At 30.7% G+C, this 18,642-nt stretch overlaps 1 protein-coding gene across 18 annotated transcripts; it reads left to right on the top strand.

Moving 5' to 3' along the window:
* The first annotated feature begins 199 nt into the window (after positions 1–199).
* On the top strand, positions 200–17,103 carry aralar1 (calcium-binding mitochondrial carrier protein Aralar1). Of its 18 annotated transcripts, XM_086905953.1 has the most exons (21): positions 201–507; positions 2,177–2,269; positions 11,011–11,067; positions 11,275–11,417; positions 11,493–11,608; positions 11,689–11,828; positions 11,913–12,059; positions 12,137–12,281; positions 12,362–12,455; positions 12,838–12,873; positions 13,538–13,628; positions 13,759–13,834; positions 14,043–14,161; positions 14,237–14,407; positions 14,498–14,638; positions 14,724–14,918; positions 15,006–15,109; positions 15,286–15,305; positions 15,749–15,839; positions 16,168–16,341; positions 16,426–17,103. In XM_086905953.1, the coding sequence occupies exons 1-21, from the start codon at positions 466–468 to the stop codon at positions 16,454–16,456; spliced, it is 2,226 nt and encodes a 741-aa protein (XP_086762079.1). In that variant the 5' UTR covers positions 201–465; the 3' UTR covers positions 16,457–17,103. The 18 variants fall into 18 exon arrangements, 17 of the variants coding, with proteins under 17 accessions (XP_086762094.1, XP_086762079.1, XP_086762082.1 ...); XR_015291523.1 differs by lacking the exon at positions 15,286–15,305 and having other exon boundaries at positions 200–507; positions 15,006–15,108; positions 15,762–15,839; XM_086905956.1 differs by lacking the exon at positions 15,286–15,305 and having other exon boundaries at positions 15,006–15,108; positions 15,755–15,839.
* Positions 17,104–18,642: the final 1,539 nt, after the last annotated feature.

Raw genomic sequence — 18,642 nt, 5'->3', positions numbered from 1 at the left:
ATAGATAAATATTTCTATTGAGAAAGGAGAAAGAAAGAGAAAGAGCACACTCGATCGATAATGAAATAAAATTTAAAAAATGGCGCGAATTTGAAAACTAATGGCGCTACTATCGAACGTTTAATCAGTAACATTATGAGCAACGAGATGGCGCTAGTTGATTGATTGATGCACAGTAGTATGGCAACTTCCGTTTCATCAAGTGTTTTCAAAGAACAGGTGAGCGTTTCGTAGAGTGCGTCGCGGCACTTTGGATAGATCGACTGTGAAGAAGTTCGGTACGAAAAGTTCCGGTGTGTGGTCCAGTGTGTGACTGTGTGTGTGAGAGTGTGTCGTCGAACGCCAATTTGAAAATTTAAAAGATTAATAGTGAAATAGCTAACTGTTCTTAGGAATCTCATTTTTTTCCCAATTTTGTTGCGAACTTGTGTGCAAGGACAATCGAGGTAAAGCTTCCTGCTGGGAATGTTGATGGACTCGCTTCTCGTTCGAGCATCTTGCGAAGAGGTGGGTAAGTTTTGCCGATCTGTTCATCTGATTACGCGGTATAGCCGTGTATACCATCTCCGTAATGGTCGTTTCACAATATCGCTTGAGGTGGATAATTTTTTTGAATTTGAGATTCCTTTAATGTTTATGTTGTTTTTTTCACCTCGAACGATTGGTTTATGATTAGCTCGTTTTTCATTGAGCTCTGTCGCAGAGACAGAAGCGGTACTGGTCAAGTGACATCTGCATCAAGTTGGACGTGTCCACGAATGGCGGTGCGGATATCGATCCTGAAGTCTCCGGTCGCGAGGCCTGTCTTACTTTCGAGGTCATCGGGACTTCGGCCGCAAATCTCACTCTCGATCTCGATATCTTCACCGCGATTCTTTTTTACTCTTTGATTTATATCGATATTATGTCTTCTAAATGTGTTGAACGTATGTTATCGGTACCCCGCCCTTCCATATATCCTATGTAATATGAATGACGACAATGATTACTGACATCCTGTCTTCTCTAACGTGGAAGGAGGGATCGTTTGTAGAGATTAGTAGCAGTAAATGAAAGAATTTTGTATTATAATATGTACGTATATAGTATATATACATATACTATATACGCTTATACGTATATGTTATACGTACTAAACTAGTTTGAAAAAACTTTCATAAAATTTCATAAAATTCCATAATCCATGGTATTATTTTTGTTTTGTTATGGATTTGATATCTAAAATAATAGTTTTACAATTATGAAACTTTTATCTTTAAAGTTTTAAAAGTTATTCCGAAAAGAGTTCTCAAATATTTTTATTATTATTACTATTATGCATTGCGGTAAATGATTATTTTTCAAAAGTATGAAAATTACAAAAATTAAGAAAAAAAAGATAATCAGTCTAGTAACCCCGACAACTAAGAATTTTGACGCATAACTTACATAAGTAGGTGAGGAAATTGCTGAAAGTGTCCTATTTTTAGAGTTGTGGAATGAGCGAGGAGAATGCAGACATTCGATCCAAATCGAACGATATATGTACTTACATGACTACTTACGATCACCTTGACCGTGATGAGCGCAATAATCCTTCCTTTTGTAAATTTAAATCTAATTTTCAAACACAAATGTAAAATTCTTACAAAAAAAAATGATTTTTAGATTTTATTTTTTTTTATGCATTATTTATTTTTGCTTTATGATATATTAATCTATTCAATATATATTTCGATTAATCGACGTGTTAAATATAATCAATATATTTCGATTATATCAATTTATCAGTATATTTTTTTAGATCGATAAATTGAATTTAAAAAATAGAATGTATGAAGAGATAGAATCGTGAAGAAGTTTATAATTTTTTTTATTATTTATTTATTATTTAACATGTTTCCAGATTGAAACAAATCACTTTTGTTTTACACTTGTTTTACGATAATTTTTTTATTACAATATACATATAATTATATATAATATATAATTTTACAAATAATATAAATATTATAATTTATTGCAATTCTTTTTACAATAAGCAAGTTATATTTTGTTAAAAAACGATTTGTTTTTGGTTTTATTTCAATTTTTATTCCAATAAATATAAATATCATTCGTGATTCATGTGATTTAAAATATTGAGAATTAGAAGAAACTAGTATCGTTTTAGTGACTTAATGAATTCAATTTTCAGTTTGAATTGGTGATAGCTGCATTAGCTGTAGAAATACAAGAAAACAGTTACGTAGTTGACGAAGAATCAGAAAAAATAAATATTTCACAAGAAGTAAGTACGCAATAGTTCCTAACAATTGTATAATATTTTTGTTTGTTTCATAAACATTCTTTTAAGTTATTTCTTTATCATCTTTTCAAATTACATTATCTTAATTATTATTTTAATTATCCTAGTTTATCTATCAAAGCCTCTAATGAAGCTTTATTCTATTCATGGCACAGATATACTATTTAATTTTATTAAAGAAAGATAAACTGAGATATAATGAAACATAATTTATTAGAATGTTAAAGAATATTATAATTATTAAAGTATATAGTAAAAATATTAACTAAATATAGTAATTTACATTAACTTTGCCAATTCTTTTAAAATTTTAATTCTTTAATGTTTTAGTTCTCGTTGTTTTTATTTATTTGACTATTATTGAAAAAAGGGATGGAAAAAGAAATCGAGGCTTATTTCCTGTAGGTAAAACACGAACTTTAAGCTTGAATCTCTAAAAAGTCGGTCACAGGAGGCTAAAGTCGCATTATTTCGCAAGCGATTTAAATCCTGACCTTCATTCATCATTATTAAAGCAATCATTTTTTGAGCAACTTTTGTTATAAAATATAAAATATTTTCTAATTTAAGATTTGCTTGATCAGTATATCCATAGTTTTGAGAGTTGGTAAACATCTCTATATATAAAATCGTTATATATACGTTATTATTTCAAAGTTACATTATGATTAATAGTAAACATTCAAGATAATTGATTGAAATTATCGATTTATTGCAATTTAGTTACTATAAAAGTATATTATCTATAAAAAATATTGCTAGTTCTTTTTATGAATTATAATTTAATATAATATATATATCCATAGTATATTTAGAAAAACCTTTCGTAAAAAATTATATATATCATTTTCTTTTTAAATTTTGATTTTTTTATTGTCAAATATAGTTATAATTGAATCAATAAATGAATCATTTTTTTTTCTTATAATAATAATTTATGATATATTTTATTGATGTATTATAAGCAATTTCGCTTTGATATACATATATATATAAATTTAATCAATGATTGTCAGATTATCAGCCTGATGATGATCGATATGCGATTCTTGGTCATACTATTATATAATTAATTCAAATATTTTGAAGAATTATCGTATATAGAGAATCAAACAGATAAGGTTCTTTTTAAATGATATTGCTATTTTAAAATTAGTAATACTGTAAATAAGATAATACTGAATTAATATATTTTTGCAATTTTTCTTTATTATATAACATTATTAATTAGTTTTTGTTAATTTTTAATATAAAATTAATATAACATAAGAATTTCACCAGAATTAATAAATATTTGTAACAAATATTTTCTGATTTAACGATGTAGTCATAGAGTGAATAACCTTTAGAGGTTTGCGAAAGCTTGTAGATTTTAGTAGAGCGATTCGCGAACCGAAAATACTATGACTCGAAATTTTCAGGCCGTGCTAATTCCGAGCTCCGTGTAAATTTGCGCGAACGGTATTGCGCAAAAATCATAGCACTCATTTGTTTCCACCAATTTTATATTTTTTTCTTTCATTTTCTTAAATAATTAAACAAAACAATTAATTAAAATTTTTTATATTATAATTATTCAGTAAATAAAAAATATTAGATAAAATTGTTGAACCGCTATGAACGTGATAAATTCATAACCTCAAATTTAAAGGACAATGTAACGAAGAAGAAAAATAACACGATTTATATTTTTAATTATTATATATTATTTTAAAAACAATTTAAAAATATGATAATGATTTACATCGACAATAGTATAAATACAAATTCTTGTTATCTTTTAACAGAAGTTACAATCATGTTAGTGCATACTAGATACATACACATTACATTTATATAGGTATATTACGGTGGATGGCCTAAAGGCGGCTTTTCATTTTCATTTCTGTTCCAACTTCATATTTTATTATTATCTAGATTTTCTATTTATAGTTTATAATAATTAGTATCTAACCTATAATTAGTTACTCAATTTTGGACGTTAAAAATTTAAAATTTAAAATATTAGACATATATTAAATTATTAGTTATACATTAAATTTTATACATATAATAAGATTAAGTTTTGGAATTGGAAAAAAAATTGAAATAAAAATTCTATTTCATATTTCTCTCAGTAATACGCAAAAAAATTAAATGTGTATAAATAATCAAAGTTAAATTTAATATAAAAAATGGAAACAAGATTTAGACGAAAGTAGAATGGTTAATAATAGAATAACAGAGTAAACAGATATTTGTATTTAATACATTGTACATTGGACCCCATCATCATCGTTAAAAACGCTCATGATTAACCTAGAGACCTGGTATGAAATTTGTTTTTTTGAACGACATTTTTTTTAATAAAATATGTTTCTCTCACGGTTGTGAGATTCATACTGGGTTCAACGTTGTTCCCTTCGCATTGACCCAATTCCTTTCGCGTACGCGAGACCTGGATATGGGTATTATTATCCCAGCTACAACATTATTCCACTATGATTTCGTTCGATTCAGTGACGAATTCATATTATTCTCTTGATTATATCGTCAGGATAATTTCCACATTTTTTTTCAAGAATCATTAAAATAATATTTGCATTATTAAAGATATATAATATTTTTATATAAGTATATATGATTAATTTTTGTTTTGTAATTTGTTTCATATACACCACATCTGTATATATTTATAATATATTTTTAATATATGTGTAAATTCATAATTTGAAATTTTATAATAATTGATAATATTATTTAATATTATTTAACTTTATATTTAATGAAATTGGAAATATAACAGTTTGTATCGATTAATTTTATATAAATTATTAATTACTTTTGAAATATGCATTCATATATATCGTTTCTGGAAAAATTTCAATTAATTTCTCATATAAATATTTTTTGGACTATTTATATTTTTTGATCTGCATTATTCCAGGACCCTAATTTGGCTTGAGCGGACAATCTGGGTTAACTTCAAAATTTTGCATTCCCAGACGTATTGGACTCAATTGCAGAATTAGATCGATCATGTCAGGAATCTGATTTTACTTTGATTATTCTTGAGGATTCTTCCTGGAAATATATTTGTACGTCTTTTATCCTTTCGATCCATCTATTAAAAGTTAAAATGAAGATTAAGATAATCAATTTTTTTTTATTATTTATGAAATAATCTGTTGAATTGTTAAATTTTAATCCCAAAAAAAAAAAAAATTATTTGAAAAAAATAAAATTTATAATAGCTTAAAATTATTTACAGAAAAGAAGAAAATATAAAAATCATTTATAAGAATTATAAGAAACTACGATGCCAAAATTAGTTTAGTACGATGCCAATGTTTGTTTGTGATTAAATGGAATAATGGGTAAGGTATATATATATATATATATATGTGTGTGCAACATATCTGGGCTTTCCTGTAACAGTTTTCCCTGTAAGAGGGTCGGGGACCTCGTGTCCACCTCCCCTTTTGTGCGTGAACCTGCACCAGTTGCGTCGTGAGGTTTGCGTCGACTCAACACCAGTCACGCCTGAATCGTTCTTGAGGTAACATCTGTCTGGAAACGATAAGATCCAAATGTTTTAGTCATGTGAGTCGGGAAATGAGGTGTATTATCGTCTTCTCTGTTGTGTGTACATAACCATATAAAATAGGTGACGCATTTTATTCTGAGGTGCTAGATACTTGTTTGTTGAACTTAAAAAAGTGGAGAGAAAGGGAGAGATGAGCAACGGGGAATACGAAGAGGTTAGCCGAGATTGGTTTTAAATTATTTTTGCGCTAAAATTGTTATTTCCAATTTTAATATTTTACTGTGAATCATTTATAATTTTTTGAATAATGGTGTGTGTGATTGTAAGTTGTGATCTGTTTTTAACTCTAGATGTTTGGAATGAATTTTAAAGAATCTCTGGAAAAAAAAAACGTGGAAGTGACGATTTAAAAAGACATTTATAAGGCTTGAGAGAAAAATAGTGAGGTAATTTTATTGGAATGTAGTTGATTCAAGTTGCGATTCGTTTTTCACGTGGATATAATCGTTTTTGTTACGTGATATTACAATTGATGTTGTATCATTATCTTAATAAGCGTATGTTTCAACGTTAGTTCCATTAAGAAACAATTATCAAAGCGAATTTTTTACTTTAATATATATATATATGTAAAGTTTAAAAATGTTGAAAAATTCTATATATCTTTTTGTCCTCCACAAGTTCAGAAAGTTTCTTAATATTCAGGGATTAAAAAAAAAAATCGAAGAAAAATATGTTTCAAGTTTCCAAAATAGTTATCCTTGAAGGCACCTAAATAAATTCGTCATCTTCGTATAATCTTTCTTAAGAAAATTAAAAAGTCTATCGTTATAAATTTTATTTCTAAAAAAAAAAAAAAAAAAAAATGATCATTAAAAATCTTTGATTCTAAAAAAAAAGAAAAAAATATATACCCACTGGATTCACATAACTCTTCGCGAGCAGTTCGTAACACTTATAAACTGTTCGTCGGTAACTGTAGACTCTTTTGTGAAAAGCAAACAGCATACAATGCATTGACCACCGAATACTGTTCGCGAACAATGTTTGGTGAATTGAAATCGCTAGTAAAATCGCGCTTTTAGAGAATAGGTTTAAACATCAGTTTAAAAATTACAAAAACCAACTTATATAATCGGCAAAAATAACAGCATATTCTTAATTATTCCAGAAGATTCATTATGTAAACGTATGATCTTGTTGTCGTCTAGTTTATCCATAAATCCAATCCATCAATGGTATCCCGACAGTAGATTGAAATTTCTTAACCGCATTAGATACCTTCCAAGTTATATGTATACCTATTTCGGTAGAATACAAGGTCTGTAATTCGCACACACTTTCATCATAATTCGTTGTCGCTTTTGTACTTTACCACTTCAAAGCACACCTGTTGCTTCTTTTTCCAATCTTTTTCGACCATTTGGAAAGATCGATTAAACGACAAAGATCTGTTAAGAGGCATTAGCATTGTGAGCTGTCTACTTACTTACTTAGATTGCTGTTATTGATCAATGTATTCAATTCAGTTCTTTTCATAGATTTAAAATGGAAGTAGGAGAAATATTTTTATTAAACGGTGATGATAAGTGATGATAAGGAGTGTTTATAAATGATCAAATATAGCTATTTTATAATGAAAGAACACGAAGTTACGAAAATTCAGAATATAGTTGTTCATTGTCCATTACCTTGAGATTCGGAAAGAGAAAGCGACACTTCAAAATACCGCTATAAATTACTCTCCTAGGTATTGCGGCATGGGTCAGGAAGAATCGACCGTTCTGCGACTATGGCGCAGAGAATTGCCATTCTTTTTTAATTCTTTGTAGAGTCAATTCTGACGAATGTTTAGATTTATAGTTATGGTATATATAGTACGCGATTCGGGAAATCGAGTGATTCTAATTTCTGCCCGATAAGAAAATTGAATTGTTAAGCTCTTAGTAATGATATATGTTTATTTTTATAATTCATGGAAATGATTTTTAACGATTAAATTAGCTTTTGAAATAACAAATCGCTATATCTATACATATTATATGTTATTATACGTATACTATACATTAATCATAATTTATTAGAATTTACATAAGACTAACAGCGATTAGATATAACCTTGGTTCTATTATATAAATATTTTTTTCATGACGTTATTTTCATGACGTATAGTTAGATTCTTTAAAATATTTTTAGCTTTTTTTTTTTTATTCTAAATTATTTAATTTTAGTAAGATTAGTTTTTATAGTTTCAGCCTAATCGGTAGACGGTAAAAGACACAATGGAAATTACGCCATTTTGAATCTTATCACCAACGTAGGTAAAACGATCCTTATTAAGTCTACTACGCTGTAGTTTAAGTTCTTTGCACTGATAGAATTTCAGTTCCACGATGGAAACCTATATTTTCTCAGAAAACGAATACATGTCCACCATCGATAGAGGATACACAGACGTTTAAATTGTTTGTAAAATGCGGCAGGAAATTCTCTGGGCGTCATTCCAGTATTATCTATTGATTACATGTCTCTTGTATTAAAGAGTACTCTTTGATTCGCATTTAATTTAGCTACGTTAAATAAATATCGTTTGATGCAAGGGAAAAGAAAAATTCGTATTTAACAAGGAAAAAATTTTTATTCACTTGTTTCGAGTATTTAAAATTAAATTGTTAATTAATTAATGAAATAATTTATATATCAATTACTGTCAATTATACATAATATAATTTGATATAACGCGACTAATAATATATAGATATTAATATACTTGATAGACGTTAAAAATATTAAAAAAAATTATTTAATCAAGTAATTTAATTAACGCACGTTAATAAATGACACGTGTGTGTATATATATTGAGAATCAACTTGCCGGATTACGTAACACATGGCGTTGCAAAATGAAAGCAACCGGTCAACCGGTTAGCCAAGGCACGCGCTCGTGAGTACGCAAAAATACTTGCTCTTGACAATGATCGAGACCATCGGTGACGATTCTGTATCTTTCGTTCAAAGGAATTGAATCTGAAAAAAATCTAGAGAAAAAAGAGAACGAAGAAATTGGAAACAGGAAAAAACGAGAATTCTCAGATGATTGCGGAAACCGAGTGAAAAAAACACGAAATTAAAAAAAAAAAAAAAAAAAAAGAAAGACGAAGGGATGAGAAACGGACATGTGAAATTGGAGGGAACAAAAAAGGAACGTTGGAATGAGATTGAGTACATGTGAGGAGTAGAATAAAAAAAGACAGGAAACTCTCATGTGGGTTAAGATGGTAGTGATGGGTTCGAATCACTCGTGATCATTCGATATTATTTTTGTGACGTTCGAATAGGATGATGGATTGATCGATCAATTTAAAATATATATCTTGATTTTCGGTATTTACCTCTTTTTGCAATATTCTATAATTTACAGAAATTTGTATAATTTCCTAAGGAATCTTATTTATACAAGAAGTTAGGAGAGGAGAGGAGATGACGAGCTATCGCTGAAAGCAGAAGAAAAAGGCAACAGTCTTTTAGAGAGTGGTGGAGGGAGTAATGGCAATGTTCTCTTTTCGTATGACAAGGCTGAATCAGTATCATCGTGGCTATTGCGCGCGAGGCACTATTCTCTTATTCTCTCATTCTCACTCTTTTATCGCAATTGTACATATGTGTTACGCGCGTGCCATTGTTCATACTTGCTGATCATTTTTTACGTTATCTTCAATATCAGTATGCTGATTGCAAAGCTTTGAGGAAACAATACGTGATCGCCCCCACTTTTATTGGATACTTTTTGTTTAAATAATCAAAGAAAGAAGAATCCAAAGACTATAATGGTATGTGAGAAACATATGTAAAACGTTGTTTTATCAGTTGGTACGTGTAAGTGTTATAAGAAGTGCCAGTTCTTTTAAAGTTGCTCGTTTTTTACTTCCTCTTATTTTAAAAATCTTAAGAAGTTTATCTTATAATTTTACATATCTTCTTTAATAATCTTGTGCGATTAGTTATGCTGCCCGTTTCTCCTTGGTGAGATGATCAAATTATCATCTTCAGCTAAAATATATATATATATATCTAAAGCTGGCATATTGTTTGACTAAGTTATATCATTGCTGTATTATTTTCTGCCTCAAGTTCTCGAGCATCGCGCGACCATGAAAAAGTAAATTAATAGTAAGGCGGTCTGTTATTCATGTGATTAACATGTGACTCGCCTACATACGTAAATTCATTATAATTCGATCGTTTTAATGTAATCATTATATATATATATATTATTTTATTTGTTTCTTTAATGATTTTTTTCTTCTTCAAATTTTTAAAAATAATAATTAGATTATATGTAAGTTCTTTATTAAATGAGACGATTTTAAATATACGTAATTAAAATTTTACGATAATTGAATGTAGCATATATAATTTCAATTTCAACACTTTATAGATATGTCCATGCAAATTTAATTCTGTATTCGATCCATGGGTCACGTTCAATCACTTGACTTTGTTCTTTCTTCGTGTTTTGCATGTGACAAATGTGTTTATGGTGGCTTGGAAGTGCAAATATATATATATATATATATAGTTCTTAGCAGAATTATTAAATAAACGAGATCGTGATCCCTTTTTACAATGGTGTTGTTAAGTTCAGTCGTGTCTTTGAACTTCGAACTGTGCAATTCTACGACTATTATAATGTTAAGTGCATATAATTTTATCCTTAATCGTATTATTAATGGGTTGTGTTTATATCTCATCTGATATGTTATATTAGCGCCATTGGCGTTATTACAAATGTCCATCTATAATTTACGTAATTTAATGCAAGCAATAAATGCAACCTTTTATATCATGTGATGATAAATTGTATCGTTGATAACCCGTGGTTCATAAACACTATTTAAAAGTTCTTCTTGGCTCCATTCAGCGATAATGCTATTATATTATTTGTTTGTCAATGTTCGATACAAGAAATCAGACTTATTGTGAAATTTATAATAATGTTTAGTTGTGAAGAAATATTGAATTTTTGTCCTTGAAATATTAATTATTGATAGTCAACGTCATTCGTAGGACACTTCAACTTTATCATTATTTAATCTTAAGAGAATTTTTTATCTCAAAGTAAATAGTTCCTTCTTTTTTTTTTGTTTTTTTTTTTTTTTTTTCAAAAAGTTATTAATCTTGTGTGTATAATTTTTAGGGTTCTGGATATTTAAAGCGTGCAAATACTGAACGCCTCCATGAAATATTTAATCAGGTAAATATATCAATTTGAATTAATCTTTTTTATAATATAATGAGATTTATCAATTTTTTTTAAGATTTATCAAGTTTAATGATTTTTATCAACAAGATAACGTATATTAAGATATGTATTACGATAATAAATTGCTCGATCGATAGATCTGGAAATAAATTTAGCTATAAAGTTTTTTTTTTTTTTTTTTTTTTTTTAAATTTACAGTACGCTTCACAAGAGAAAAATGGCGAAAGGTTTATGACCTCGTCTGACTTTGTCCGAACTTACCTTGGACTCTACACCAACCCTGATTACAATCCTGACTCCGTCAATTTGCTGGCTGGTATCGTCGATACCAGTAAAGATGGGTTTGTGTCCAATATTTTTTCCTTCTTTTTAAGTGTCCATGAAAAATAACTGTACAGGTGAATATTTTTTTCCAGACTCATATCATTTGCCGAGTTTCAAGCGTTCGAAGGACTGCTCTGTGTACCAGACGCTTTGTATAAGACAGCTTTCCAGCTGTTCGATACTAATGGAAATGGAATGGTTGCATTTGGTGTGTAGAGATTTTATTTTTTTTTAAATCGATTAGACACAAAGGCACGAGAGTTTCCATCTCGTATTCTCACTTTTCAGATGAGTTCGCTGAGGTGATGCGGAAAACGGAACTCCATCGGCGGATGCCCTTCAATATGGATAGCAGTTTCATAAAACTTTATTTTGGAAAGGATAAGCAGCGACTGATAAGCTATGCGGAGTTCAGTCAGTTTTTGCACGTAAGTTTTTCAAATAAGAGAAATTTCTTATTTCTAGAGTGTGTTAGAATATCTTTTATTTATTTATTTTTTTTTTTTTTTTAGGATTTCCACGAAGAATACGCGACAGAAGCGTTCAAGAAATTCGACAAGGATGGCCAAGGTTTCATTTCGGCATTAGATTTTCAAGATATCATGCTCAGCATTAAGAGTCATTTATTAACCAAGGATGTAAGAGACAATTTGGTCGCTGTAAGTAATCAATTTAGAACGATAAATTCCTTTATCGATGCTGATAGGAGTGACTAATTACTTTATGGTAATTATAGGCAGCTAGCACCGGACAAGGTGGACGTAGCAAAGTCAGCTTTCCATATTTTATGGCGTTCAATTCCCTCTTGAATAATATGGAGCTCATTAAACGTATTTATCTTAACGCGACGAATGGCCACAGATTCGAAGAAGTTACCAAAGGTATTTGAAGTTCAGCAAACGTTGAAAAACGTTGAAGGGATTTTTTTTAAGTAAAATGGTGACATGATTAATTGTTTCAGAGAGGTTCCTTCATTCCGCACAAATGATGTCGCAGATTACGCCATTGGAGGTAGATATTCTGTTCCAGTTATGCGACCTGCTACATCAAACTGGGTGAGTATCTCCAATCCTGAGAGCGAGCCATCCTCCTTGGCATTGATCGTTTAGAAAAAGGTCACGTGGAATGAACAAAAATGTTATAATTTTCCACGCTGACCTGGTCAACGAAAAGCAGTTATGAATCATTGTACATAATTGATATGCTATCGTTGCACCAGCAAGCAAACATCGTCATCATCCAAAATATGTCGAATGTCTCTTGGCAAAGGAAGGATGAAAATTAAATCTGTTAAGTAAATCATTTTTAAAAATCGCCTTCTATGCCTAATAAAGAAATTACAGTTTCCCATATAATAATTTTCGATCTTTTGCAAACGCCAATTAAAGTTTCCATGATTGAATACATTTGTTTACGTGTTTACGCTGCCTGGATCAGATCTACGGAAGATGACGAGGCAGATTCGCGGCTTGGGTGCGTCTTTGTATTACAAGAATAATCACGTGCTATAAATCCGTTTTTAAAGCATAAACGTTGGCCTCGTGCGAAAATAATGGGAATTCTTTTCAAAAAACACGGAAACAATGAATTTAGAAACAATTAATTTCAAAAAAAAAGTATATTTTTTTCATTTTAACTTAACATATATATATATATTATATATATATATATATTTATATAAGTTATAAATATTCTTCTCTGAATTCCACGTTTGCTGTTTTTTGCACAAAGATAATTCCCATTTTTTTTGCTAATGTATTTGTATGTACATAAATCGATAATATACACATTGTCTTCACCTACTTTCTTTAGCATTTATCTTAGGACGATGGTATTTGTAAACGTTTGCACATTGTGGGCACTAATGATATTCCATTTTATCTGATACTATTGACAAACTTAAGGAACTATGTTTAAGGAACTCTTTTATATTGACAGGATCTACATTTTTATTATTGCTCGAAGCAGTGCCATCGACGTTGTTATTATAATATTCATCCTAGAAACACCTTATTCATTTATTTCTTTTTTCAAATTTCTTTCTTCCTTCTATCCAATTTGTTTTTTCTTAATCTGCTTTATCTTTGCTACGTGGCTACGGATCTACGTATTGAGCACACATTTTCTCGGATTTCAGGAAAATAGTGTACAGCGATCTTGTGGCTCTTACTCCTGAGCAATATTTCAAGCAAATCACGAAACGCTTAGCAGAGATCAAAGCGGTATCGGTAAGTGTGGCCACACAAGAAGATCACTCAAGCCAGTCAAGCTGATACCAGAATTATTACCGGTGGAAACAATTTACATCAATCAAATTATGTCAGTTTTGTTGTTCAATAATCAGTATTTTTGTTTCAGAGTCCTGATGAGCGTGGAGTGATCGTACAGATACTCGAGAGCGGTTATCGGTTCGTTCTAGGGTCCATAGGTGGAGGTAAGTTCAATGATTGATGTTATCTATTTTTTTTTTTTATACAGCCATGAGAAGAATTTTGGAAACTTCCAAACTCGTTAATTCTTCTAATTTAATAAGCGAAAGTGATTAGGAAAATTGTTTTTTAATTTCTTCAACTATTCAATGAAGAATGGAGTTTTACAATAGTTGGAAATAAGAAAAACTAGATGCAGAATGTTTTCTTTAGCTGTTGGCGCTACAGCCGTATATCCCATTGATTTGGTGAAAACAAGAATGCAGAATCAGAGGACTGGATCGTTGGTTGGGGAGCTAATGTACAGAAACAGCTTTGACTGCTTCCAAAAGGTTGGAATCGAAAAGTCTCGCTACGATACATTGCCTGCATTTTTAATTATGAAGTTGGTGTCCTGCGTTTGACAGGTGATCCGGCACGAAGGTTTTTTTGGCCTTTACCGAGGTTTGTTACCTCAACTGATGGGTGTAGCACCAGAAAAGGCCATTAAGCTGACCGTTAACGATTTTGTCAGAGATAAGTTCATGGATAAAAAAGGAAATTTGCCCCTTTACGGAGAAATTATATCTGGTGCTTGTGTAAGTGATCCGTGAATAATCCCTTGACATTTCATTATAGATGATCTTTATTTATTTTAACTATATAGTAAAATTTCATTTATTTTTCAGGCGGGAGGTTCTCAAGTAATATTTACGAATCCCTTGGAAATTGTGAAAATTCGATTGCAAGTGGCTGGAGAAATAGCAGGCGGGTCTAAAGTTAGAGCTTGGACTGTCGTAAAAGACTTAGGCTTGTTTGGCTTGTACAAAGTGGGTACACGATTAATCTATAATCAAACAAAAACCGTGACATGTTGTAATGCGATGAGAAAATTGGATTTTTTTTATATTTCAGGGTGCTAGAGCATGTTTCTTAAGGGATATTCCTTTCAGTGCAATTTACTTTCCAGTGTATGCTCATACAAAGGCACGATTAGCGGATGAAGGAGGCTATAATAATCCTCTGTCGTTATTAGTATCTGGTGCGATTGCTGGTATTCCTGCAGCAGCGCTGGTCACTCCTGCAGACGTAATAAAGACTAGATTACAAGTATGATTTTTCCATATTAAGTTGTCTTGTTCGTTCATTATTCTTTATGAAGGAAAAAGAAATCATTATGCATTAATTTGATTTTAGGTTATAGCGAGACGAGGTCAAACGACATATACTGGATTACTAGACTGTGCAAAGAAAATTTACAAGGAAGAAGGTGCAAGAGCATTTTGGAAAGGAGCCACAGGTATAAATTCTATTTTGAAATCATGTTAAATTCGGGACAAATTTCGTAGCTATATCGGGTCGTGACATTTATTTTAAGTTCTACTTTGAGAAAGTTAGTAATACATTTTTGATTTGGTCGATCGCATGCGTGGGCGTCGGCCCTACTGCATCTATCGACTATTCTTTCTCCAATATGACTTGGCACCTTAATTCTAAGTGAGTACTTCTTTTTCTCTCTGCCTGCCAGTTATCGTGATTTTTTCCATTTCCCAACCACTCTCTTATTTCTTCGTTTAGTCATTTTTTCTTTTAATCCGTTTGTGTAATTGTCTTTTACTTTTAGGTTTATTGTTTTGTTATGCAGAGTGGTTGTCAGAAAGCATTACATCGCACGGTTTATCTTTAACTTGATTTTTCTTTCATCCTTATTCATTATTTATTAATTTATGATACTAATCACGTTCGTTGTCAATTTTAGTCCAAGGAAGGAGATTTTTCGAGTATTTTCAATGTTCAATCTGAAGATGTGTCTATTCATAGAAGGTCATAACATTCATATTCACTTTTAAGATTTAATTCTTTATTCAGACAAAGAACCAGTGTGTGAAAATTTAATAATTATCAAATGATTTTATTCATAATATTCTTTCATTTTACAGCCCGAGTATTCAGATCATCACCTCAATTCGGCGTCACCCTTTTCACTTACGAACTTCTGCAAAGGCTGTTCGTAGTTGATTTTGGTGGAACGTGAGTATATATTTGTGTATTTATTTATTTACTTTTTTTTTTTTTTAATGATCTTATTCATATTTATTAATTTTTATTTGCTTTCAATGATCATTTATTTATTTCGATTAAGCAAATTAACAAAACAAAAAATTACTTAAAACTCCTTATTGTTTTGGAGTTTAAGTATATCCTTAGGAAATCAAAATTTTGTTTTATTACCTATATACTCAATTTGATTGTTACAAATTTTTAATAAATCCAAACACATATTAACCAAAAATTTATCGTTATTTATTTTTTTTCGAAATTATTATTAATTTCATATAATTTAAAACGATATTTTTAGACGACCTACGGGATCAGAGCAAAAGGTGCCTGCGATAGGAGTTGCAGAAGAGATTCGATCGACTAACCCGGACCATATAGGAGGCTATCAGATTGCTTTACCGATCTTTACTGGCATCGAAACAAAATTCGGTCTTTGTCTACCCAGGTTCCAAGCAGTAGAAAAAATCAGAAAGTAACGTCATCGTTTCAGCTTCAATTAGATAATGAAGCTTATAGCGACCTACTCATCATTACAGAATTTCGTATTAAATCGCAGAAAATTCAGACTATTTGAGAAAACTGAGTGAAACGAGCTCCACAGAATCATAAACCGAATAAAATGATAATCCGTCGATTGATCGATATGATAAACTGAATCTGGATAAAGAGAAACATCATATAAGACATAGAATCCTTAAGAATAATGACAGTGTTGCAGGATGTTAAACATGACACGAAAGAAAGAAAAACTTGGAAAAAGAACTTGGAAAGATATTCCTTCAAAATGACATATTACATATACGAGAGTAAAAGTAAAGTGTTAGATAGAAATATGGTGAAAATTGCATATTCTATCCGAGATTATTACGTAGATTATTACGTCTAGTTTGTTTAACGAAATTGACGATAAAAAAAGGATAGCGTCAACACGCACAACCTTCTTCGTGATAATCGGTTCACCGAAATCGAGATAGCAATTGTGAGGAAATCACACACAGGGTTTAGACAAGTTAAATACAGACGGTTTAGCCTAAAGACATTATTGAAACGAGTGCAGCCTTTTTACGCTTATGTTATGCAAGTGTGGAGCTCGAATGGATTGGCGATGCGAAGAAGCAGATGAAGTTTATCTTCTTTGTACATTTTCTTTTCTATAATCTTGTATTTTTCACATTTCACCCATTGCACCCGATTAAAAACAGCGAACGAAAATACAAGCTGTACGTGGAAGTAACGCTTATCTCTTTTATTATTACTTTGCGTTCGTAGGATTTTCTATGAAAAACGAAGAAAATTGATAACTTATCGAAGAAATATAAACGAAGAAAATGGTGCGAAGGGTGAAATTACATTAAAATATTTAATCCCATCTCGTTTGAAGAGAGAAAGAGAAAGAAAAAGAAAAAGAGAGAACCGGTTCGTGCTTCAAACTTTGCTTTATGCCGCTGTGGTCACCATATTACTTTTTCTACTTTTTATATATGGATCGAAGATATACTCGTTCGTATATGTATTTGTATCGAAGAGTTCACACTATTTTTGTAGTGTTCTACTCAATCGGAGCGGAAATACAGGTTTCATAAGAGGATTTCTGTTTTCCTAAGAATGTTGACAGGTTTCAAAATTGTCTTACCGCTTCTCTCAACCCTTTAGAATCGCTTTTTGAGCTTTTTATGAAGCCCCGGGAGGGCTGTACAACTTATTGATCTCTAATTTACTGATCGACGGCTGTAGAGTTCGCTATGTTCGCTACTATTTTCTACTCTTCTTCTAGTCGCAACTGCCATTCGTTTTCTTATTTCTTTTTCGATCTAACAACGGTATATTAATTTCGTTTGATCGATAATTATTATCTCTATGATATGTGACTTTTAATAACGTGTAGAATTTTGTTCATTCTATCGCACAGCGAGATCAGAGGCTATGCCACATTATACATTTATTTCTTATTTTTTATCGAAAATTAGTGGAAAATATTCAAACATTCTGTATCACATGAGATTCTAAAATTATCAGGAATTACGTTATATTTTGTCCTGTCTCAGACAATACTCTGACTAGAGTTAAGAGTCTTGTATGATACTAGAGAATGTTTTAGAACATGTTTTTCTCGTAAACATTTTCGTCCGCTTATTAAAGTAACTCGGTGTGGCCTCCACGCGTTATCTATGAAAGATAATCGAGTTCTATTTATAAGTAAAGATTTAGTCGAGAGTTTGAGGAATGTTTTAAAATGATAAAAAGGAGGACTGGATCCTTCATCCCTAGTTAATGTTCACGAATCTCGAGCTATTTTATATCACACTCATGGATCGAGAAAACATAGTGAATCCTTAAGACGATCGTTCAAAATATTCGAAGAGCATAATGGTCCAATACTTCTTAAGAAAGGAGAACGAAGAAAAGTTTTTTTTTTCATATATCAAGATATACTCGAGTGTATAAAAATTTCTTGATCCTGGTTTGTCGGTGGTATCTTCGATAATTTTGAACGATTGAATCGACCAATATCGTATTGGTTTCTCGTCGAGAGGTCTAAAAGGCCGTGAAACGCTCCCTCCCGCAGTTCGATAATATATTATTAACAATATACGTCGGCTCGTACTTGCTGTAGAGAAAATTAGATCGCTTGGGACAAGTTTTCGATACTTTCGATCGAACATTTCGAAGTGTGCAGGCACAGATTCGCGAAAGTAATAATTGTACCAAGCTTTAAGATCAGCATTAATATTTTTAAAATACTTTTCAAAAGATAATTTTCTATCATTTTGCT

This window comes from Apis florea, unplaced genomic scaffold (assembly GCF_048593485.1).
Source record: "Apis florea isolate Af1SG1 unplaced genomic scaffold, ASM4859348v1 contig_2492_pilon, whole genome shotgun sequence".
Classification (NCBI taxonomy): domain Eukaryota; kingdom Metazoa; phylum Arthropoda; class Insecta; order Hymenoptera; family Apidae; genus Apis; species Apis florea.
This window is presented reverse-complemented; position numbering and strand designations above follow the sequence as displayed.

Bases quoted from the DNA above. Each gene is read 5' to 3' on its own strand.
- aralar1 (XM_086905953.1), top strand. From the start codon at position 466: ATGTTGATGGACTCGCTTCTCGTTCGAGCATCTTGCGAAGAG. The intron at 11,418-11,492 runs GTTTGTGTCCAA...ATTTTTTTCCAG, and splicing joins GTCGATACCAGTAAAGATGG to ACTCATATCATTTGCCGAGT. The intron at 15,110-15,285 runs TATAAATTCTAT...TTCTCCAATATG, and splicing joins TTTTGGAAAGGAGCCACAGG to ACTTGGCACCTTAATTCTAA.